Genomic DNA, 24,071 nt, shown 5'->3' on the forward strand with positions numbered 1-24,071 from the left:
ACAAAATATAATGCATAGTATTTTTTGATTTATCGTACAAAATGTCGAAAAAGTATGTACGGAACTTTCGGTTCACGAGCCTGACTCGCACTTTGTCGGTTTTTTACAATTATTTTAAACTGGAAAATGACCGTTAGTGATTTGTGCTACTAAAATGGTACGTTTTGTTTTACTTGTCTACACCGTATGTTTAGTAGATAAACTGTAAATGTAAAAATGGTATGTAACAGGTACAACTGTTTTGTACCTGTTATATATTATACAACATACAACTGTTTTGTACCTGTTACATACCATAGAGTAGGATTATCTTAATATATCTGAGTGCTACTCTTTGTAATGTACTCTGTGGTCCTTAAAGTACAATGTCAATCTCCCAGGGCCGAATTTTTTTTTTTTTAAATGTCAATCTCAGACAGAATCAAGATGACAATTCTATTATATTTCAAAATAATTTATCTTTTTATCAACAAAAACAAAAGTACAAAACTGCAAGTTGCAATATTATTTTGTTAAATTAATTAATATTGTTATAAATCTGTTTAGATTTCTATAGCTACGTACGCAGTGGAAATATGTGAATTAACTACGTGTGAACTAATTACGTTAGCGAATTAATTTTTCTTTGAATCAATATGGGCAATCAACTGGTCGGTGTAGCTCCGTCACAAATATATCCAGTTGAACATTATTTAAGTGACCATGTGGATTTATCATTCGATCAAAAGTAAGTGCTATGTATCCAATATTTCTATGACTGAAGCTTAGAAAGTGTTAAGATACCCAGTCTTTGTTTATAGGTACGTGCATTAATGTATTCCCGCGTAACTCTCAAAATAGTCATTAGAATTTGAAGAATGCTATTCAATTTACATTCCATTTCAATTGTATCCTATTTCCATTCTGTATCATCTATCATCAAATAAGTATTTCCAGCTAAGATAATAAATATCACAAAATAGCGGAAAGTCCATCCTATTCTTAGTTTACATGCACTTATCTTTGTTATCCCATTCAGCCTTGGCTCTACAAGATTCTTCAAAGTGGCCCGAGCACGCACCAGAGAAGGCCTGGTTGTGGTTAAGGTTTTTGCTGTTCATGACCCTTCACTGCCATTGGCCGAACACAAGGAAAGGATACTGAAGATTAAAGAACAGCTGGCCTCTGCTTTTAATTGCTTACCATTTCAGAGAGTTATTGTGAGTACTGATCTAAGTGTTTGAGCTTGAGTAAATAGTGTAACAAGTAAATAAAAGACATATATTATATAATATGTACTAACTTATTGTTTTTATATTGGAAAAATTGGTACAATCAGACTATCTAAAATATAATGATAACTAGCTTATGCTCGCGACTTCATCCGAGTGGACTACAAAAATTTCAAACCCCTATTTCACACCTTAGGGATTGAATTATCAAAAATCCTATGTAATATGCCTACGTCATAATCCAATTCATGCCAATATTCAGCTGGATCCGTCCAGTAGTTTGAGATGTGCATTGATAGTTCAGTCAGTCAGTCAGTCAGTCAGTCATCTTTTTCCTTTTATATATTTAGATAAATGCCAACTATTTAAAAATCATGTTTGATAAAATTTTACAGGTATTTTTAATATCTATGAAATATTATTACTACATATTATGTAACATCTATGAACCACATGATAACAGGTAGAAATTAATGTTATGTATCACCATGATCATCATCATCATCAACCCATCGCTGGATGTCGGTTGACTACAGACTACGGGCCTCCTCTCCAGATGAGAAGGGTTTGGCCATGCTGGTCATGTGCAGATTAGCAGATTTCATTCAACCTTTGAGAACATTATGGAGAACTCTCAGGCACGCAGGTTTCCTCACGATGTTTTCCTTCACCATTCAAGCAAGTGATATTTAATTGCTTAAAACGCATATAACTCTGAAAAGTTAGAGGTGAATGTGCGGTATTGAACCTGACCTTCCGAATAGAAGGCTGCCAATTTAACCTCTTATGCCTACATACCAGAGATGGACAAGCAAAGGTAGGTATAGTATAGGCTTTTCCTTTATATACTTAGATAGTATATGCTTAGTATGTTTTAGTATAAGTTTTTTTTTTAATTTTGACGATGATGGATAATTCAAATCTCAGTTCAAACTTATTATCAGCAAGACTTGTCAAAGGAACACTAAAAAGAATTAGTCGGAAAACCTCATGCATTTTTTTCAGTTGACAGACAAAGCTGGTCTTCTGATGCGAGAGTACTGTAAATGCAGTGTGTATGATAGAATGTCAACTCGACCGTTTCTCACTGTGCTGGAGAAGAAGTGGATAACATTCCAGGTCCTCTACGCATTGCACAGGATGCATAAACTTGGCATCTGTCACGGAGATATTAAGGTAACTTATAAACTTAGTCATTTTAGGATTTGACAGGGAAGTGTGAAGTGGAGGCAAACACAATAGATCGGAGACGGTCGCGGTGATACAGGGATATCAAGGACCTGCATAGCCCCAAAGAAGAAGAAGAAGAAGTCATTTTAATAAAACCAAGTCCATACCAACCATAGTGGTAATTTAATTTAATTATAAATTTTTAAAAGCTAGCAGACAGACAGATACACTTTCGCATTATATATAATATAAGCACAGTATAAGGAGTTTCGCCTTTGCGTCATTTGATCTCGTGTTAAACGACGACCGTGATGACCCTTCAATATAGGTCCCGGAGTTATAAGCCGGCCGAAATATCTGCGAACCTGGCTTAGTGACGTCATGCAACGCGCTCGTGTTGACACCGGTACTGAATAGACGAAAACGGGCGAGTTGCGGGGAAGCGCGACCCCTCGCGCTTCCGCAAGCGCATTCCAGCGAGATTCGTAGATATTTCCGCTAGTAGTGCTCATCTTGGGTTGCTCCCTGACGATTGCTCTGCCTAGACGGCTTCGGCGAACCTCTGTAGAGGCAGAAGCCTACAGGTAATAACATCCATACTCTTATAGGGTAGTGATATTAAGGGCTTTGTGCACTAGTCCGTGATTTGACGGATCCGTGAAAAACCATACGAATCTACTGTATTTGTATGACGGGCACTTGGAAGAATCACGGATATGAACCAAATACGGATGAGTGCACAAACACGCTTAGTATGGCTTTGTGTGATCTTTTTCCAGTTAGAAAACATAATGGTAACCTCCTGGCTGTGGGTGCTCCTCACGGACATCGCGTCATTCAAGCCCACCTTCCTCCCCGATGACAATCCCGCAGACTTCAGCTACTTCTTTGACACGTCGAGGCGAAGGCTGTGCTATGTAGCTCCGGAGAGATTTGTTAGGGCTCCAGATCCTAATGTCAGAAATTCGGTGAGTTTTGTTTTAAATTAAAAATTAAAGGTTTGCCGATTTTCGAAGCATTTTTTTACTTGGTGCAAAAAATGTGCTTATTTTTTGGACTGAAAACTTTAGGCGTGTTGGGTGACTTGGGGATGGATAAAACTTCAAGGTTGCGTCACTGACATGTTAATGTTATTAGTGGTGGGATAGATGTAAAACTAAACAATGGGACCGATTCTATGCACAACCTAATTTTAGAGTATTCGCACCCTCTTCTTACTATTGTAATATGAAAAGGACAGAAGCAGTTTGACATTTCTAAACTTAATTTTTAGATGGTAAAACCCGTGATTTTAGCACGCAGTCGCGAACTTAGTGTTTAAATTTGTATTGTGCACTAAAATTTAGAGTCTTTAAATGTGAAAGTTATGTTCCGTTCCTTTTTTAGCATTGTTAAAAAGAAAAGGATGCAGATACTCTTAATTTAGTTTAGAGTAAGACAAAGGAATCGGTGCCATTAATTAATTTAAAAATAATGAAATTTTGATATTTGATATTACAGTGAAATTGAGAATCCAATCAAAACTATATCATAGTCTTAAGTTTTTTGTCGGTTGACCCCACTGAATGCCTGACTGATTAAAAAAAATAGAGGTTAGTTTATAAAGAAGGCTAATAACACTCCAGTTTGGTTCGGTTGCATCCTAAACTTCTCTTACTACAAAGAGTGAATAGGCATCTATGTAAACGCGTTCAATCTGAGGCCAGGTGATCACTGTCCATCAGGTGTGATTGTGGTCAAGCGTGCGTAATATAGAAAAAAACCTATTTTTGGTTACCTATTGGTTACTAAACAGTTTTAATAATTTTACAGGGTGACGATAGAACTAGCAGTCTATTATTGAGCGAATCGCCGTGCAAAATAGGTGAGCTCATCCCCAGCATGGATATATTCTCTACTGGGTGAGTTTCAATATACAATATGACAAAATCTCTTAAAACTAGCTATGTTTAGCGCCCACTGACATTTTTGTCTCTATCATTTATATGGGACAACGTAACAGAGAGAGCGCTATACTAATTTCTTTCCGCGGATAAGGGATAAGTTTCTCCTTGCTGCTTGCCTCAGAGGGCACTCATTATCACTAAACTAATCTAACACTGGGGCCGATTCTCTTGTACACAATCTCTAAACTAAACTAAATTAACAGGTGTAAATTTAGTGCCATCCTTTCCCGCAAGCAACATTATGAAAGGGATAGCAATAGATTTAGACGTGTCATTTTAGTTTAGTTTAGAGATTGCGTACAACGGAATTAGCCTCAATGGCTAAGTCTCTTGTACACAATCTCTAAACTAAACTAAACGTCTAAATCTATTGCTATCCCTTTCATAATATTGCTTGCGGAAAATAATCGTCAATCAGTATTATATTATATTAAGTATTGTATATTAAAATAAGTATTATATTCAGCATACTCATAATAAACCATTTTACTTATAGATTATTTATTCCTTAGGTGCGCTCTTCTAGAGCTCTGGAACGACGGTACTCCAGCGTTAGACCTCCCAGGATTACTAGCATACAGGAACGGCGAAGATCGACCTCCCACCATGACCCTACCAGATACTTGCGAACTGGAGCTACGGACCTTACTGGAATCCATGACGGAACGGAACCCAAAGGACAGAAGGAGTGCTGAGATCTATCTGGACGAAGCTAGGGGCAAGTATGTAAAAACTAGATTTTTGATGAATTAGCTAGAAGACCTGCAGGGTGGTTTTCTGATTCAATGTCTAACACTTTTTTTTTTTGTCTAACACTGAATGATAGCTTCCGACCTTGTTTGACATTAGGTGGTTCTAAATTGTTCATTAAGTAGTGATATTAAAATAATTTTTCGTACAAAACATGAGAGCTGGGTTTAGTACTGGTGCGGCGTTGGGTCGAAATCATGACACTAACATTTTGAGATTACAAAGTAGAAGTTTTTGCCGGAGACCTCTTGACGCCGTAAAGAGAGGAGAATATTTCAAAAACCGTGAAAGCTAATTGAAATGAAAAATGAAATGAAAATTTATTTATCACAACAATGTCGGTTTACAGTTTAGTGTCGGGAACCCTGAAGTAAGTTTGATAAACCTGTGTCTCAGGGTCCCCGCTCCTCCTCCTCAGTCTCAAACATAATAGTTGTGTTAACAAAAACTATAAATACTTAAGTCTAAACAATTAGCATGCAGTGTGTCGTGCGTGTATGTGTATGTGTGTGTGTGTGTGTGTGTGTGTGTGTGTGTGTGTGTGTGTGTGTGTGTGTGTGTTTTTGAGTGTGTGTGTGTGTGTGTTCTGTGTGTTTCCTTATGTTGTTGATTTGATATAGCTTTAATAATTTATTTAAATTTAAATTTGAAATTTTAGTAGATTTTCCGTATCAATATAGTTTAGATTATTTAGAAAACTAGTTACTGTTTGTTTGCATTTAAAGAGTTGCATGTCGTATATGTTTAAGGTTCTATTTAATTTGTTATATAAGTAGGTTGAAAGATTTTTATATTGTCTGCCAGCAAAGTGGGTCCTATTACTTGAAACAGTGTTGATGACTGCGTGGTTACGTCTTCTACCTTGGAGTGATCTATTATATTCAGTAGTGCGGTGAACCCGAGCTATAGTTTGTAAGATGTATAGTTGTCTAATGGTTAATAATTTGGCTGTTGTATAGAGACTATGTGTTGGGTACCGGAATGGTCTGAAATACATTACTTTTAATAGGGATCTTTGTGCTCTCTCTAGGTGAATGAGTTGGGTCTTACATGCACTACCCCAGGCAGGAATACAGTACATTAAATTTGATTGTCCCAGTGCGATATATATAGTTTTTAATAGTTCAGGTGGTACAACATGGCGTAGTTTTTTAAAGATCCATATAAGATTTCTGGTTCTCTTTATCAGACTGTCTATTTGTTTATACCAGTTTAGATGTTGATCAATTATCACTCCTAAATATTTGTACTCTGTTACTTTTTCAATGTTCGGGCAGTCACATATGACTCCTTGTTGATAATCACATGCATGGCATTTTATAATGAAATTGTCAGACGGTTGAGCTGGTTTTCTAATCGAAAAGGTCATGAATTTAGTTTTCGATACATTTAGTGTCAACACATTGTTGTTTAGCCAATTTACAACATCGTTTAGACCTTTCTCAGCATTAACTTTCGCTTCCTCCCAAGTATCACCGTGAAAAATAAAGGCAGTATCGTCTGCATATGAATATATATTGCATTTGTTTCGATCAATGAGAGCGAGGTCGTTTATATATATTAAGAACAGGGTAGGTCCTAAAACACTACCCTGCGGTACACCGTACGTAATTGATGCTTCATGACTTCGGGCATCACCAATTTTAACCTGTTGTCTTCTATTTATAAGGTAACTTTTCAGTAGTTGCAACGGAGTACCTCTGATGCCAATTCTATCCAATTTATCTAACAGTATGGGAATACAGACAGTATCAAATGCCTTGGCCAGGTCCAGAAATACTTTAGCATAATTTAGCAGAATAAATGTTTGTAGACTTTACAAGAAACAGTCTCCTTTGAAAGTTTTTTTATTAAAATCCATACTAATATTATAAATGCGAATGTGTTCTGTTAATGTGTCTGTCTGTCTGTTAGCTTTTCACGGCCCAACAGTTTAACCGATTTTGATGAAATTCGGTACAGAGCTAGTTCACATCCCGGGGACGGACATTTTATCCCGGAAAATCAAAGAGTTTCCACGGTATTCTTAACCGATTGACCGATTTGTATGAAATTTGGTACAGAGGCAACTTTTTATCCCGGAAAAGCAAAGGGTTCGCTCGGGATTTTTAAAAATCCTAAATCCACGGGGGTGAAGTCGTGGGCATCAGCTAGTAAAAATATGAGTAAAATTTATCCCGGAAAAGCAAAGGGTTCGCTCGGGATTTTTAAAAATCCTAAATCCACGGGGGTGAAGTCGCGGGCATCAGCTAGTAAAAATAAGAGTAGAATTTCCATACTTTACAGATTATTCCCTGAATACTTCTACTCATTCCTCCAATCATACATGCTGATATTCTCCGCCCAACCGATCCTACCAGCCGACGAGAAGATAGCCCGTATCTACCAGGACATAAAGAACATCATCAAAATCTTCACACAACCCTCGAATTCGAAGGACTACCGAAATCTAGTTCCAGAGACCAGAGAAATCCCTAAAGTTGATATGGAAGCATTAATAAAGGAAGGTTTTCGAGTTATGAATGTAAATGTAGCCGATTTTGATGAAGATAACGATAATAAAACGTTGGAGAGTAAGGAGATGGGGCCGGACGGTGAGGGGTTGATTTTGATCACGTCTCTAGTGACGTCTTGCATAAGGGGCTTGCATCATTGTACGTCGAAGTTGCATTGCTTGGAGATCCTGCAGTTGTTGTGCGAGAATTCCAGTTCAGAGACCATTTTGGACAGGATTTTGCCGTTTATCGTAAGTATTAACTTTGCAAGCTATTGTTAGATAGTTTGAATATTAATATAGCTGGCAGGGGGCACAAAACATTTGAACCGACTTCTAAAAAGGATGAGGTGCGTTTTTTCACCCGCTCTAAAGTTGTCACTTGTGCCAGTTTCAAGAACCCATAGTTTATTATGCGATTACCTATTAAAGTTTATTTCTATGCAGTGGTCTAACTAGTTAAGTTATTTTTGATGTGATTTTTGATCGAAACGATAGACTTTCTTAGATTGCTTCATCACTTATTACCAGATAAAATCGCAGTCAAGTCGCTTGTCATCAAATAAAAAAAATGAATATTTGTACCAGATCTACCTATCCCATGCCCCGGAAGCTCGCGTCCGAGCTGCAGCAATATGGTGTGTGGCCAAATGTGTCTCGTGCGTCCGGAACCTGCCTCCGCAAGACAGCAACGTGTTTCCGGAATACATCCTGCCGGAACTGGCGCCACGGGCTTCCGATCCGGCATTGCCTGTACGGATCGCGTATGCGAATAATATTGGTAATAATAAGGCATTTTTAGATTTTTATAAGATCTACCTATCCCATGCCCCGGAAACTCGAGTCCGAGCTGCAGCAATAAGGTGTGTGGCCAAATGTGTCTCGTGCGTCAGGAACCTGCCTCCGCAAGACAGCAACGTGTTTCCGGAATACATCCTGCCGGAACTGGCGCCACGGGCTTCCGATCCGGCATTGCCTGTACGGATCGCGTATGCGAATAATATTGGTAATAATAAGGCATTTTTAGATTTTTATAAGATCTACCTATCCCATGCCCCGGAAACTCGAGTCCGAGCTGCAGCAATAAGGTGTGTGGCCAAATGTGTCTCGTGCGTCAGGAACCTGCCTCCGCAAGACAGCAACGTGTTTCCGGAATACATCCTGCCGGAACTGGCGCCGCGTGCTTTCCATCCGGCGTTGCCTGTACGGATCGCGTATGCGAATAATATTGGTAATAATAAGGCATTTTTAGATTTTATAGGGTTCCGTCCCTCAAAAAAGAAAAAACGAAACCTTGATAGAGTCACCTTGGTTACCGTCGTGACCCCCTAATCTAGTACTAGATCTGGCCTTTAGACTTATTAAATTTATTTCAGTACCAGCTGATGCCCGCGATTTCGTACGCGTGGATTTAGATCTTTAAAAATCCCGTGGGAACTCTTTGATTTCCCGGGATAAAAAGTAGTCCATGTCACTCTGCAGGTCTTTAACTATACCAGTGCAAAAAATCACGTCGATCCGTTGCTCTGTTGCGACGTGATTGAAGGACAAACCAACAAACAAACACACTTTCGCATTTATAATAAGGGTACTGATTACGGTATTTCCTTCAAGTGTAGGTATTTAAAACACTTTGACAAATATATTTGTTTTAGCAAAGCTAGCGGAAACAGCGGTACGCTTTCTCGATCAAACCCAAAATGTGGCTGACAAAGAAGCAACTAATATTAACTACGAGACTGAACTTTCGGCGTTACATGAAATGGTTTGTATTTTATCACTGTTTATCAATCAATCAATTTATAATCGAATAACAAATGTAGTTAATTAAAAAAATTGTTGTTATTAGGATTCCGTACCTTAGAAGGAAAAAAGGAACCCTTATAGGATCAATCCGTTGTCTGTGTCTGTTAAGAAAAGGGAATCAAGACCTATAGGTGTTTCTCGTTGACATAGAATCATGAAAAGCAGATAGGTAGGTAGCACCAAGGGGAAAATCCGAAAACCGTGTGGTTACATTACAAAAAAAATGTGTTCACGAATAAATTATTAGTTTACTAAAACTTGCACATAAAAGTGTTATATCATGTACGATTGTACGGAACCCTTCGTGTGCGAGTTCGACTCGCACTTGGCTGGTTTTTATTATTATTTTTGATACATGGTTCCTTTTACTTTAGGTACGTTCCACAGTGTCGTATTTACTGACGGACTCTCAAGCGGTAGTAAAGCGTGCGTTGGTCGAAAATGGTATCACGAAGCTATGCGTTTTCTTTGGAAAACAAAAAGGTAAGTCAATCAATAACAGTGAAATCACATCGTTGGCTTAGTTCACAATTGCACTAAATACATTAGTATAGTTCTGGATATGGCCTGTGGGTGGGGACGCCCCGCACACCCGCATGCCATGTCGACTTGTCGCAAACATTGTTGATTTTACAGAATCTTAATTTCAGATTATGACTAGGACAAAAATCCATACTAATATTATAAATGCGAAGTGTGTCTGTCTGTCTGCTAGCTTTTCACGGCCCATCCGTTAAACCGATTTTGACGAAATTTGGTACAGAGATAGCTTGCATACCGTCGAAAGACATAGGCTACTTTATATTCCGATGTTCCGGGGAAGGCTGCTTTTCATTCCGGAAAATCAAAGAGTTCCCTCGGGATTTCTAAAAATCTAAATCCACGCGGATGAAGTCGCGGGCATCATCTAGTAGTAGATAATTTCAATGTATTGAAATTATATGTATTGAATGTATTGAATACAGATAATTAAGAATATAATAATGCTCGACCAATTGTATTAAAATTATCTAGGTGTACTTATTTATAAATTTTTTTAGGTATACCTATATTATTATCTAGGTATAATTAATTATCTATACTAATATTTTTGATAGTCACAATGTTTGAGAGGTACGGTGCCACTGATAGATAACAGACATACGCGTTTTGAAAACTTACGTCGGGGATTAAAAATATAAAAACCAAAAATGATTTTTTAAATATTTAATTCTAGCAAATGACGTAATCCTGTCACACATGGTAACATTCCTAAACGATAAGGAAGAAGTGGCTTTGCGCGGATGTTTCTTCGAGCGGGTAGTGGGAGTTGCATCATATGTGGGCCAGCACGCTGCGCCCATACTACTGCCGCTGTTACAACAGGTAAGAATTCACCCGGCCGAGTTTGTCGTGGGCTCTTCTCAGACCTGGGCGTGTTTGGAACCCTCGTAGCTTTAGTTTTAATTTTACGTAATTAATTATCATATTATTGTTTTACAAATCCAACAACTGACAATCAAAAAGTGTACCTGTAATGTTACCTATTTTTAAAATCCATACTAATATTATGAATGCGAAAGTGTGTCTGTCCGTCTGCCCGTCTGTCTGTCTGTCTGTCTGTCTGCTCGCCTTTCACGGCCCATCCGATCAAGTGATTTGGTATAGCGATAGCTTGCATACTGGGGAAGGATATAGGCTACTTTTTATCCCGGAAAATCAGAGAGTTCCCACGGGATTTTTAAAAACCTGAATCCACGCGGACGAAGTCGCGGGCATCATCTAGTACCAAATAATTTATAACGCCCAGAAAATTTTAGTCCTTATTTTAAAGGTGAACAGTACTTTTGACATGACAGTTGACCGATAGAGTTAAAATGGCGTGTGAGGAGTCATTTTATACGGACTAACTTCGACTTTGAATCCTCTAGTACTCTCTAGGTCCGTACCTGAAGAGTGCCAAACGGGACCCTATTACTAAAGCTTCCGCTGTCCGTCCATCCGTCCGTCTATCTGTCAGCAGGCTGTATCTCATGAACTGTAATAGGTAGAGAGTTAAGGTATTCACATAATATGTATTTGTATTGCTGCTTTAACAAAAAATAATAAAATTTTAAAAATGGCTGCCATGAAAATTAAAGTGTTATTTCTTGTACTATGGTTTCGTATGCGAGTCCGACTCGCACATGACTAGTTTTATTTGTTCTCGCAATAGTTTACAGGGTTATAATAAATTACAGGGCCTCACAGACCAATCAGAGTGGATCATAGCGAAGGCGTTACGTGCCACCACAAGTTTGGCAGAATTGGGGTTATTGCCGAAACAAGCTCTCTGCGACTTGGTGGCCGAAAGTGCTGTGTATCTCGCTCACCCTAATCTATGGGTATGTCATTTTGTTAACTAACTATCTCTCTCTCCCTCTCTCTCTCTCCCCCCTCTCCCCCCCCCCTCTCTCTCTCTCTCTCATTTTAATACACCTAGGTATCATTCTTATATGCAAAGTAATACGCATTAATGCACACTTACGTCACCAATATTTTTGATATGTACTTACATACTACACCGATTTCTCTCCGTACATATTATCCTGATATTTTAAACCTCTTGTAGATTCGTCACGAAGTGTGCGGTCTGGTGTCGTGTGTAGCGAGCCTATTGAACCCCATTGACGTCAACTGCAAAATACTACCGCTCGTGTGGCCACACCTTAAACACAAACTGATCCAGGTAGGACGTTTATCAAATTTATACTAGCTGCTTCGCTCGTGGGGGTAGAATTTTCAAAAATTCTGAAATACCACATAAACCAAAGTACCTATATACTCTTAATAAATATTGTATTGTATAAAAAAGGGTACATACCACGATTAATTAGGCGATTTTTAACTGCCGATATTTTGACCTGGGACCACTACTCATTATTGTTGTAATTGTTGTTTAATAACACATTTTTAGGGTTCCGTACCTCAAAAGGAAAAACAGTACCCTTATAGGATCACTTTGTTGTCTGTCTGTCTGTCTGTCTGTCTGTCAAGAAACCTATAGGGTACTTCCCGTTGACCTAGAATCATGAAATTTGGCAGGTAGGTGGGTCTTATAGCTGGCTTTAGGGCAAAAATCTGAAAACCGTGAATTTAGGGTTAGATCACACAAAAAAAATTAAATTGTGGTCATGAACTAATTATTAGTATTTTCAATATTCAAGTAAGATAACTATATCAAGTGGGGTATCATATGAAAGGTCTTTACCTGTGCATTCTAAAACATATTTTTATTTATTTTTATGCATCATAGTTTTTGACTTATCGTGCAAAATGTCCAAAAAATACGACTGTGTTACGGAACCCTCGGTGCGCGAGTCCGACTCGCACTTAGCCGGTTTTTATTAAACAACTATTACAATTTTTATCATACATTCAATACTTATGTATACGTCCATGTTAGTTTTCATTCGTGCGCGATCTTCTATTTTTCAGCTCTAATTTTGTTTATTTAGGTGGAAAGAGCAGAACTACTGCTAGAAAGCTTAGCGGAACCCATACCGAGAAAAGTTCTAGACGCAGTGCTAAGACACGGTGACGTAGATCGCCTCGTGCAGACTCTGCGAGAGAGGCGGAGTGCTAGATTGAAGGTATGCGTTTCAAATGAGAAGATCTGCGGCAATATCACACTTTTTGATCTTTAACTCATTAGGAAGAATAGGACAAACGTGGTGGGGATTTAGTTTTCTTTGATACGGAGTGATAGAAGATGCATATCTATCAATAGCCTTAGGGCGTTGGTGCGCTCATCCGTGAAATCGTGGATTCCGTAAAAATACGAATCTATTGAGTACATGAAGCTGTGATAGCCTAGTGGTTAGGACGTCCGCCTTCCAATCGGAGGTCGGGGGTTCGATTCCCGGGCACATTCCTCTAACTTTACGGAGTTATATGCGTTTTAAGTAATTAAATATCACTTGCTTTAACGGTGAAGGAAAACATCGTGAGGAAACCTGCATACCTGAGAGTTTACCATAATGTTCTCAAAGGTGTGTGAAGTCTACCAATCCGCACATGGCCAGCGTGGTAGACTATGGCCCAACCCTTCTCACTCTGAGAGGAAGACCCGTGCTCCGTACTGAGCCGGCGATGGGTTGATCATGATGATGATGATTGAGTACATATTTGTATGAAGGCCACTTCGAAGAATCACGGATACAAACCGAATACGTGCACAAACGGCCTTACTTATATTATAAATTCGAAAGTCCGTCTGTATGTCTGGTAGGTTTTCACGGCCCATCTGTTCAACCGATTTCGACGAAAGGTACAGGATAGCTATAGGTAGGAAAGGTATAAGGTGGAGAAAAGGTATAGGATAGCAGGTTCTGGGGTAAGACATAGCTACTTTTGCTCCCGGAAAATCAAAGAGTTCCCGCGGGATTAAAAAACCTAAATCTAGTTTTGAATAACTCTTGTCAATCAATAACTCTTAAAGCAGGGAACATTCAACAGGTAAAAGAAGGAATGGTGCCTCAGTACTCGGAAATGGGACAGCAACTCAAGAACTTATTCAGAAGACTGGCTTCAGATGGTGAGAACATATTTTCATTTGACAGTTATATAACAGAGGTTGAGTAGGTGAAACTGAGTGAAAGGACGACGAAATAGTTTGTCCTAAAATCGGGTTATTGGTACAAATGATTTTTCCTAATCTCAAGTGTGGCCGGCTGAAATAGTTTGCCCTAAAATCGGATGGCACAAATACTTTGTCCTAAAATTAGGTGTGGCCGGGCGAACTAGTTTGTTCTAAGATCGGGTTTAATCAGGTATAGCGACCCACAATAGTTTGTCTTAAAATCGGGATTAATTTGCAAAAATATATTGTCCTAAAATCAGGTATGGCGACGCACAATAGTCCTTAAATCGGGTTTAATTTGCAGAAATACTTCGTCCTAAAATCTGGAATTTTTATCTTAAAATTGGGTCTGACAAGCCGAAATACTTTGTCCGACAACAGATTTAGTCATAAATGATTTCTTTATAGGTATGACAGAACACGTAGAAAACCAGTTACTAGCAATGAGTGCACATCTCATCAAGATTCAGAGCACTTCAACGCAGGTTAGTCTAGCGTCAGATTATCTAGATTCTAGACGTATATCTGTGTGCGTGCCTCATCCATCCACAATCAACTCGTCGCCGGATCACTACTGAAATCGGCGGGGTGATTACGTAAGACATTGCAGTAGCGACAGCAACGCGACAGCAGTAGCAATACGATAGTTCATTTGCTGTCTCTCTTCCTCTTCTTCTTATTTTGCCTTGTGGCTATTGCTGTATCTCTCTTGGCGGACGTTTGACAGCAATGATCGCGAGATTTACGCAATCACCCCGCCGGTCTCCCCTCAGAGAGAAAGGTTTGGCAATATTCTACGCTGGCCAAGTGCGGATTGGCAGACTTCACACATTTTTTTTGTAGAATACTAGCTTATGCTCACGACTTCGTCCGCGTGGACTACATAAATTTCAAACCCCTTAGAGGTTGAATTTTGAAAAATCCTTTCTTAGCGGTTATCACAATAGCTATTTGCATGTTATATTTCAGCCCGATCCGTCCAGTAGTTTGAGCTGCGCGTTGATAGATTAGTCAGTCAGACAGTCACTTTTTCTTTTATATATTTAGATTTAGGACAATTTTAATATCTTAGAAAACATTATGGAGAACTCTCAGGCAGGTTTCCTCGCGATGTTTTTCTTCGCCGATAAAGCAAGTGATATTTAATTGATTAAAACGCACATAACTGAATCGAGCCCCCCGAACTACCGAATGGGACCGGCGGGCTGATTACGTAAAACGTTGGAGTAACGACAGCAACTCGACAATTCATAGATTGTCCGATAGAGGGTGAACTAGAGCTTGATTGCTGTCTCTCTTCTTCTTCTTATTTTGCTTTGTGGCCATTGCTGTCTCTCTGTAGCCGCTGTTACGTGTGACGTTTAATATATATATATATATATATATATATATTATTCAAACAACTCAGTACAGTAATTAACTCTCTGGAATCCTGACCCCTAAACTAGGAAATCCCGTGTCTTAGGGGCCAGTGCCTTCCCAAACTGAAAATCAGCGCTGTATGTTCTTGTGCAACAATGCATACAGCATAATGCTGAGCTGGGACCCTTTTTTCGGGTTGTGCCACACAATATGACAGTTTGTTCCGGCGCTTCTTTTGCTTGTTCTCAGGTGGAAGAAGCGCCGGAATAACCAGCTCGTAGCTTTAAGTTGTGATGTGTGGCACAATTTGTATAAATAAACGTCTTTTCTTTCTTTCTTTTCTTTTCTAAACGTCCAAACATAAGATATGAATAGTTAATAATTTACAGCTAGGTATTACAACTATTTAAAATAAATAAATAAACAAAACACAAGGCTAAAGCGTGAAACAAACTATGGGACGCGTCTGTAAGCTATGGATATGGCTAAGAACCGCGATTGATAGGCGTCCACAGTCGTCTATCGTCGTCGTCGTTTGACAGCAATGATCTTGAGATTTACGCCTGTCGCAAGCCTGTCGCGAGATTCGTTATCACCCCGCTGGACCTCTTAATCACTAAGCTATCCCGGCTTAATAAACATTAATTCTAGCCTAATCAAAAAAAATTGCAGCATATAACAGACGCGCCAGGAAGATTAGTACTGAACGGAGGCGGGGTATCGAGATCGGTGCCACTCGATACGGGAGTCGACACTCTCGCCCACAATGTCGCCGACAAACTGTACACAGCTGCGCAGACCAGGTATTGTGTGGGCCAATGAGGCTTGTCGCCCTATAAATTAACTAGCTTATGCTCGCGACTTCGTTCTACATAAATTTCAACGCCCTATTTTACCTTACGGGTTGAATTTTCATAAATCCCTTCTTAGCGGATGCCTACGTCATAATAGCTATATGCATGCCAAATTTCAGCCCAATCCGTCCAGTAGTTTGAGCTGTGTGTTGATAGATCAGTCAGTCAGTCACCTTTTCCTTTTATATATTTAGACTATATCTGTAGGCGAGTCAAATCAATCCTAATGTGTAAAACCCAAAAAAAATATCTCTCTATGTCCATTATAGACTTAAAAACCATCCGACCAATGTGCCCCAAACCGGTTTCATTAGAAAGGCAATAATGCGAAGATGGTTTTAGACCACTCAAACAATGCCTAAGGCACATTTTTTTAGCGTAATACACGATTCAACGCCAATAACGATTTGCCTTTAGTGATTTAGAATTTTTCAAACCCGCAATGTACAGCGTGCAAAACTCAGGCCAATGCCCCGCCTACGACGCGGATTGACTCCCAGTGACCTACTTTCCCAACGTTCGTTGACCTCTAGCGTCAGTCAGATGTTTTATTTGCAATTTATCATAAACTTTTACAAAATTATAGGCTTTTTTATTAGTTTTTTTTTGTGGTATCTTATCAGTAATCATCAGTACTATCACCTGTGTCGTTTTAGCCAGCGTTCTGGTTTACTGTATATTTAGACCTGTCATTTTTAGAGATTGTATGCAACAGAAAAGCCACTACGTAGCGTAATTTTCTTTACAGGAGACCACATAAGACGTCTCTTTCACACGAAACCCACATGAACACAGAATGGCAGCACATGTTTGGACAAACGCAGGAGCAATCCTCTATTAAAGGTATGTCTAGAATCTAGATCTAAAGTTCGAATTGTAATCACTACCCATATTACAAATGCGAAAATGTGTTTGTTTGTTGGTTTATTGGTTTGTCCTTCAATCACGTCGCAACGGAGCAGGGGATCGACATGATTTTTGCAAGGGTATAGTTAAAGACCTTGAGAGTGACATAGGCTACTTTTTGCCCTTGAAAATCAAAGAGTTCCCACAAGTTTTTTGCCCTTGAAAATCAAAGAGTTCCCACAAGTTTTTTGCCCTTGAAAATCAAAGAGTTCCCACAAATTTTTTGCCCTTGAAAATCAAAGAGTTCCCACAAGTTTTTAAAAACCTAATACACGCGTACAGAGTCGCGAGCATCTGTTAGTATTAGAGATAAGTTTCATCATTCAACATGTACAACCTAATTCCTAAATATACCTTCAAAGCAAGAGTGAATAGGCATCTTCTAGGCAAGCGCTATCCAACCTAGACCCTCATCATTGCTTTTTAAGCATGATTATTGTCCAGCGCAAGGCTATCACGCAACCAAAAAACCTGTGATTGGCTGACTCTTTCTGACTATTGACTGAAATGCATTATTGCAGCAAGAATACCATAAATTCAGCCAATCATAACAATGGAGGTTTTTTAAATAAAAAAGAATATTAGCTCAATTCATTGCTGACTAATATTCCCCTTTCTTTCCCAACTAAGCGTAAAGCTTGTGCAAGGAGTAGGTACGACAATAGTAAAACGGGTGGGATTTGAACCGGCGACCTTTCGGTTTTCAGTCATCGAGGCTTGTAGCAATGATTGCAGCTTTTCAGTAATCGACCAGCAGGACGTGTCTTCAGGGCGAATACTTTATTTCAGGATCTGAGACAGTGTCTCAGTCAGGTGCTTCTGGCGCGGCAGGTGCGGTGCAGGCGGGCGCAGGCTCGGTCAGTCAGCCTCCACATTCGCAGATGGGCACTTTGGGCCATAGCGCCAGCTACGTGCAATGTAAATATTTGTTCTCTCTCTCTCTTTTTCTGCGTCGCCGTATTCTTTAAGACTTCGTCATACAAAAGCTCGATTACGGTAAAATAACAGCTACATTGTGACGATAGCAATCACCTCTGATTGGTTGACGGTCGCTCACTATTGGCTACAATGCATTGTTGCAACAAGAATACCATAAATTCATACATAAGACAAAAAGTCAGTGGGCGTTAACCATGAGTAACCAACCAATCACAAACGAGCCTATAGTTTCCATTAATTCTTCAAGTTAGTACGGAAAACATAGGCTCACACAATAAACTGACATGAATTGTTGCAACTAGACTTATGTCTAAATATATGTACCCTACGCGGCAGAAAGTAATGTACATCGCTCTTTAGCATGACATTTCGGCTTAGTAGAGCGTTGTCTCTGTCACTCATACCTATATGACGTTTTGTCGGTCTCAACGACAGAGACAACGCTCTACAAATCTTCTATCTCCTTCTAAAGGTCGATTACATTACTTTCTGCCGCGTACTGTATCACAAAAGTTAACCATTCAATTGCCAGATTATTTGTAAAAATATCACAGTTCCTTCTTGTAAAATTGTTGCGGTTTCTTGCAGACAGTATGGCCCCATGTCGCATGGAGCTGAGGAATTTAGTCACACGAATGCAACAGAAGTTCCAAAAGTCACTCAGGTGAGTTAGTGGTCCCTAATTGGACATTCTGAAAGAAATAAAGAAAATCACTAACCCTATTATAATTGCGAAAGTGTGTTTGTTTGTTTTTGGTTTTTCCTTCAATCGATCACGTCGCAACGGAGCAACGGATTGACGTGATTTTTTACATGGATATAGTTTAAGACCTGGAGGTTGGCATAGGCTACTTTTTATCCCGGAAAATCAAAGAGCTCCCACGGGATTTTTAAAACCTAAATCCACGCGTACGAAGTCGCGGTCATCAGCTAGTAACATATATTTCATAAGTTGTGCCACACATCACCAGTTGTATCTCAGGGTTTGGTTTGTACCAAGGGTTTGGTTATCCCGGCGCCTTTAACACTTGAGCATTAAAGCCAAAAGGCCTCAAGCAGAAGAAACACCGGAATAAACTATGTCATGTGTGGCACAACCCGAAATAAAACCGGCCAAGTGCGAGTCAGACTCGCGCACGGAGGGTTCCGTACAAAAATTCACGGTTTTCAGATTTTTCCCTTATGTGTGCAATTTCAATTTCAATTTTCATTTATTGCATTTCCATAAACTACATCATATTATAAGTATGTACAAAGTATTATGGATACCCAGTTTGGGTGTCGCAATTTGGTCCTTAGACCTTAGTAGGGAGACCGATATTATTATTTATTTTTATGTTCGTCGTTTAGGAAATCATTTACGGCATAGTAGCCCTTTTCTAATAAAAGGTTTTTTAATATTTTGTTGATATTTATTTTCATTGTTTATGTTACGAATTTTGTGCTATAAGACCTTCTGGTTACACATTGTATATGTGATGTGAATGTTTTAGAAGTCACGATGACAATGTGGAAGCAGGGGAGGATCTTTTGCCTCCCGCGACGTGGCGACCCGGCAACCAGCTACTAGCTTACTTACACGAGCACAAGTGAGTCTAGTAGTTTAGTTTAGTAGTAAAAGTTGTAAACTTTTCATTATTGCTGTCAAAGTGTAATAATTGCAACCTCTCAGTAAAAGGCACTTCTCTCACCGCCGACGAGGCAGCGACTAGCTATTTTCTCGCTCAAGAAACGCACAATCGATGTATGAAAATCTGCTAAGGTTTTACTGCTGCACTGCTGTGGTAAGTGATGATGCAGTAGACTGCATCATCACTTACCACCAGAAGGCCCGCTTTGCTTCCATCTTAGAGGATGGAAGCGGGCTAACCTGGAAGGCGTGTGGCAGTTTTTATTAAACGTAAACCCCCTTTGGTTTCTACATGGTATCGTACCGGATTGCTAAATCGCTTGTCGCCATGGCTTTGCCGGTACGGTAATAAATAGCTACGGCCGAAGCCTCCCACCAGACCAGACCATTAAAAAAAATCCAAATAAAATATAAAATTCCAAATTTCCCCTGCCGGAAATCGGACCCGGCACCCTCCACTAATAATACCACAACGTTCACCACTGCGCCTAGGACGTCGCCAAGTCTTCGGCAATAATATCCCTAAACCTTCTGTTTTATAGGAATAAGTTTCCGTGATCTTTTTTTTAAATTTTATAGACTAGCGCTTGGCTGCAATCAGACCTGGCAACTGGCAAGTAATGATGCAGCCTAAGATGGAGCGCGCTTGCCTCGTAGTTGCCTGTATATTTCTATGCTTTGTACAGTATTTGCCTTATGGTTCCAAATAAAAGAGTATTTATATTATATTCTTTTTAGGGCTCGAGTAAATCAGCTGGTAAGGTTGCCAGCTCACCGCAACCTGTTCGGGTCTTGCTCGGACGATGGAACCGTGAGGTTATGGGATGCTTCCAAGCTCCAGGGTCACGCTTATGTTAACAAGTACGTATGGTTGTTTACCATTTTAAAATTTCTACAGGATACGAAAATTTAATGTTTTTGTTGGTAATACCCAAAAAAGCACAAATCTGAATATATAAAAGGAAAAGGTGACTGACTGACTGACTGATCTATCAATGCACAGCTCAAACTACTGGACGGATTGGGCTGAAATGCTATTATGACGTAGGCATCCGCTAAGAAAGGATTTTTGAAAATTCAACCCCTAAGGGGATGAAGTAAGGGTTTGAAATTTGTGTAGTCCACGCGGACGAAGTTGCGAGCGTAAGCTAGTTTTATAATAAATCATGAAAATTTTTAATAGTCGTAGCAAGTGCTATAAAAGGAACACAAAGCTTAATTTCCCTAATCCCAGACCGTGAACTTAAAATGTTGTTCCCCAGATCGAAGTCTATGTACAACCGGAGTGCGGGCCCAGTGATATCGTTGGCAGCGTGTGAGGGTGGACACTCGCTGGTCGCCGCTACGCAAGAAGGCTCCATTTTTGTACTAAGGTAAGTTTTATTACTACAATATATTCGTTTAGACGATAAAGCATTCGTCCTTTTTGTTCTTGTTTCTCTTGCCCTTGTCCTATTTCATTTTGGGTCCGGCCCTCTTGTACGTAAGTGCCAGGATTTTCTGTCCTGTCAACAGTCCCACTGACTGCCAATTTTGTTTTTCAGATTAGACACGGGATCGTCTCGTATGAGTTTATCGCAGTGTCGTCAACTGGAGAGCAGTACAGACGGCGCGTGCGTAGCGTGCTCGTCCGCAGGCGGCGTGCACGCGGGCGTCATATCGTACGCGACGCTCAACGCGACTGTCGTGGGCTGGGACTTGCGAGCGCCGGGTGAGTATACAACAAGGCTGTCGCAGTGTCGTCAACTGGAGAACAGTACAGACGGCGCGTGCGTAGCGTGCTCGTCCGCAGTCGTGCACGCGGGTGTACGGGAGCGGGTGTGTAGGCTCGACCGTACCAAAGGAAGATCTCCCACCGAGCGGTTGGTTGTGCTAGGTAGCGCCAGCTGGGCCGACAGATGTGTCTTGAAACTTCTATATATAGTCCAGATTGCAGAAAACTCCGTTAGTGCGAGTACTGTCGGCGGTACATTTTTGTTCGGGACTACGTCATGAAATGTTATCGATTGAATGGCGCCATCTAGTTTCTACTGTGGCAACCGCCACATCGGCGTCATATCGTACGCGACGCTCAACGCGACTGTCGTGGACTTTAGACACACGAAGAATGCTCCGCGCGGCTTTTTTATTTTTGTACGGGACACTTTCAAAGTTAAATAACTTTGAAAGATTTGATACCAGATCTTACTCATAATAATTTAGTTGCCAGAAAGGGCAACTTTTACAAAAATTTCAACATATGGTCCTTCGAGCCGGATTAGATTGTCGTTCTTGAAGTCTTCATTGTTGATAACAGATTGAAGAAAGTATATATTCTCATACTGTATAAATTAATACCTTGATATACTGGAGTACAGGCGCCATCTAGTTGTTAAAGTAGCATACTTCTAAATTTTACTTGGAATATTTTTTTAAACCCGAAATATAAAATAAATATAAATAAATAAATAAAATCATTTTATTGCAGGTCAGCAGGGACCCATATAAATTTACTTGTAATATTTATAAAATAAGTAAAAATAAATAATCAAAAGGTCAGGGATCCATATAAAGCATGTTTACATACAGTCAGAATTATTAAAATTATTAAAAAATTAAAATATGTGTATGGTATTGAACATATAAAACTAACAAAGGACGTGGATTTTACGTATTTTGGAAGACCCGCTATTTAATAATCACTGAGAAATAATTTATTTTTGACATAGTCAAATACCGTATTGTATGTGGATGAATCTGGGAACCACTGCATAATGATCCCAAGAGAACTGCTGCCATCATGTGGTTAATTGAAAGGAGTCACGCGTCAGCAATGAGGAATACGACTATAAAGAAAGCTTTTGTGGCAGGTAACGCGTGGAAACTACAAGGGGACCTGAAACAAGGCGTGTACACGTGTCTGTACGCGAACAGCGCGGGGTACCTCGCGGTCGGCACGTCGAGCGGCGCGGTCTGCGTGTGGGACCTACGGTTCGGGCTGCCCATCACGTCGGTCAAACACCCAAACTGTGAGCAGTTTTATTTTATTATATTCGTCACTAGATGATGCCCTCGACCGCCGGGATTTAGGTTTTTTAACTAACTTTACACGTTTTGTTCCAGCGGAACGTATTCGTCGTATAGTGGGTTTCGGCGGCTCGTCGTCCCGCGTGTGGGCGGTAGGGGGCAGAGACGCCGCCGCGTGGTGCCTGGAGTCCACGCAGAGAACCCACGCTCTGTGGCCCGCCACCGCCGGCGCTCAGCCGCTGCACTATAGCCCCGTGGTAAGTGCACCATTGCTCATCATACGGCTCGTCGTCCCGCGTGTGGGCGGTAGGGGGCAGAGACGCCGCCGCGTGGTGCCTGGAGTCCACGCAGAGAACCCACGCTCTGTGGCCCGCCACCGCCGGCGCTCAGCCGCTGCACTATAGCCCCGTGGTAAGTGCACCATTGCTCATCATACGGCTCGTCGTCCCGCGTGTGGGCGGTAGGGGGCAGAGACGCCGCCGCGTGGTGCCTGGAGTCCACGCAGAGAACCCACGCTCTGTGGCCCGCCACCGCCGGCGCTCAGCCGCTGCACTATAGCCCCGTGGTAAGTGCACCATTGCTCATCATACGGCTCGTCGTCCCGCGTGTGGGCGGTAGGGGGCAGAGACGCCGCCGCGTGGTGCCTGGAGTCCACGCAGAGAACCCACGCTCTGTGGCCCGCCACCGCCGGCGCTCAGCCGCTGCACTATAGCCCCGTGGTAAGTGCACCATTGCTCATCATACGGCTCGTCGTCCCGCGTGTGGGCGGTAGGGGGCAGAGACGCCGCCGCGTGGTGCCTGGAGTCCACGCAGAGAACCCACGCTCTGTGGCCCGCCACCGCCGGCGCTCAGCCGCTGCACTATAGCCCCGTGGTAAGTGCACCATTGCTCATCATACGGCTCGTCGTCCCGCGTGTGGGCGGTAGGGGGCAGAGACGCCGCCGCGTGGTGCCTGGAGTCCACGCAGAGAACCCACGCTCTGTGGCCCGCCACCGCCGGCGCTCAGCCGCTGCACTATAGCCCCGTGGTAAGTGCACCATTGCTCATCATACGGCTCGTCGTCCCGCGTGTGGGCGGTAGGGGGCAGAGACGCCGCCGCGTGGTGCCTGGAGTCCACGCAGAGAACCCACGCTCTGTGGCCCGCCACCGCCGGCGCTCAGCCGCTGCACTATAGCCCCGTGGTAAGTGCACCATTGCTCATCATACGGCTCGTCGTCCCGCGTGTGGGCGGTAGGGGGCAGAGACGCCGCCGCGTGGTGCCTGGAGTCCACGCAGAGAACCCACGCTCTGTGGCCCGCCACCGCCGGCGCTCAGCCGCTGCACTATAGCCCCGTGGTAAGTGCACCATTGCTCATCATACGGCTCGTCGTCCCGCGTGTGGGCGGTAGGGGGCAGAG

The 24,071-nt window shown here is 41.3% G+C and overlaps 1 protein-coding gene across 1 annotated transcript in view; it reads left to right on the forward strand.

The window, feature by feature from the left end:
* Window positions 1–422: 422 nt before the first annotated feature.
* Vps15 (vacuolar protein sorting 15) overlaps window positions 423–24,071 on the forward strand; it is a 35,679-nt gene continuing 12,030 nt past the window's right edge. Inside the window, exons 1-26 of the mRNA XM_069499821.1 lie at window positions 423–727; window positions 1,019–1,199; window positions 2,217–2,387; window positions 3,161–3,349; window positions 4,194–4,282; window positions 4,840–5,049; window positions 7,364–7,823; window positions 8,160–8,577; window positions 9,227–9,336; window positions 9,752–9,860; window positions 10,594–10,742; window positions 11,597–11,740; window positions 11,968–12,084; window positions 12,854–12,988; window positions 13,854–13,932; window positions 14,386–14,462; window positions 16,012–16,142; window positions 16,942–17,036; window positions 17,889–18,017; window positions 18,627–18,702; window positions 19,532–19,627; window positions 20,407–20,529; window positions 20,931–21,041; window positions 21,213–21,379; window positions 22,518–22,676; window positions 22,771–22,931. Coding sequence (XP_069355922.1) covers window positions 636–727; window positions 1,019–1,199; window positions 2,217–2,387; window positions 3,161–3,349; window positions 4,194–4,282; window positions 4,840–5,049; window positions 7,364–7,823; window positions 8,160–8,577; window positions 9,227–9,336; window positions 9,752–9,860; window positions 10,594–10,742; window positions 11,597–11,740; window positions 11,968–12,084; window positions 12,854–12,988; window positions 13,854–13,932; window positions 14,386–14,462; window positions 16,012–16,142; window positions 16,942–17,036; window positions 17,889–18,017; window positions 18,627–18,702; window positions 19,532–19,627; window positions 20,407–20,529; window positions 20,931–21,041; window positions 21,213–21,379; window positions 22,518–22,676; window positions 22,771–22,931 — 3,978 coding nt within the window. The 5' untranslated portion in view covers window positions 423–635. The remainder of the gene's footprint in view (window positions 728–1,018; window positions 1,200–2,216; window positions 2,388–3,160; window positions 3,350–4,193; window positions 4,283–4,839; window positions 5,050–7,363; window positions 7,824–8,159; window positions 8,578–9,226; window positions 9,337–9,751; window positions 9,861–10,593; window positions 10,743–11,596; window positions 11,741–11,967; window positions 12,085–12,853; window positions 12,989–13,853; window positions 13,933–14,385; window positions 14,463–16,011; window positions 16,143–16,941; window positions 17,037–17,888; window positions 18,018–18,626; window positions 18,703–19,531; window positions 19,628–20,406; window positions 20,530–20,930; window positions 21,042–21,212; window positions 21,380–22,517; window positions 22,677–22,770; window positions 22,932–24,071) is intronic.

The sequence above is a fragment of the Maniola hyperantus genome, chromosome 7, assembly GCF_902806685.2.
Source record: "Maniola hyperantus chromosome 7, iAphHyp1.2, whole genome shotgun sequence".
NCBI lineage: Eukaryota > Metazoa > Arthropoda > Insecta > Lepidoptera > Nymphalidae > Maniola > Maniola hyperantus.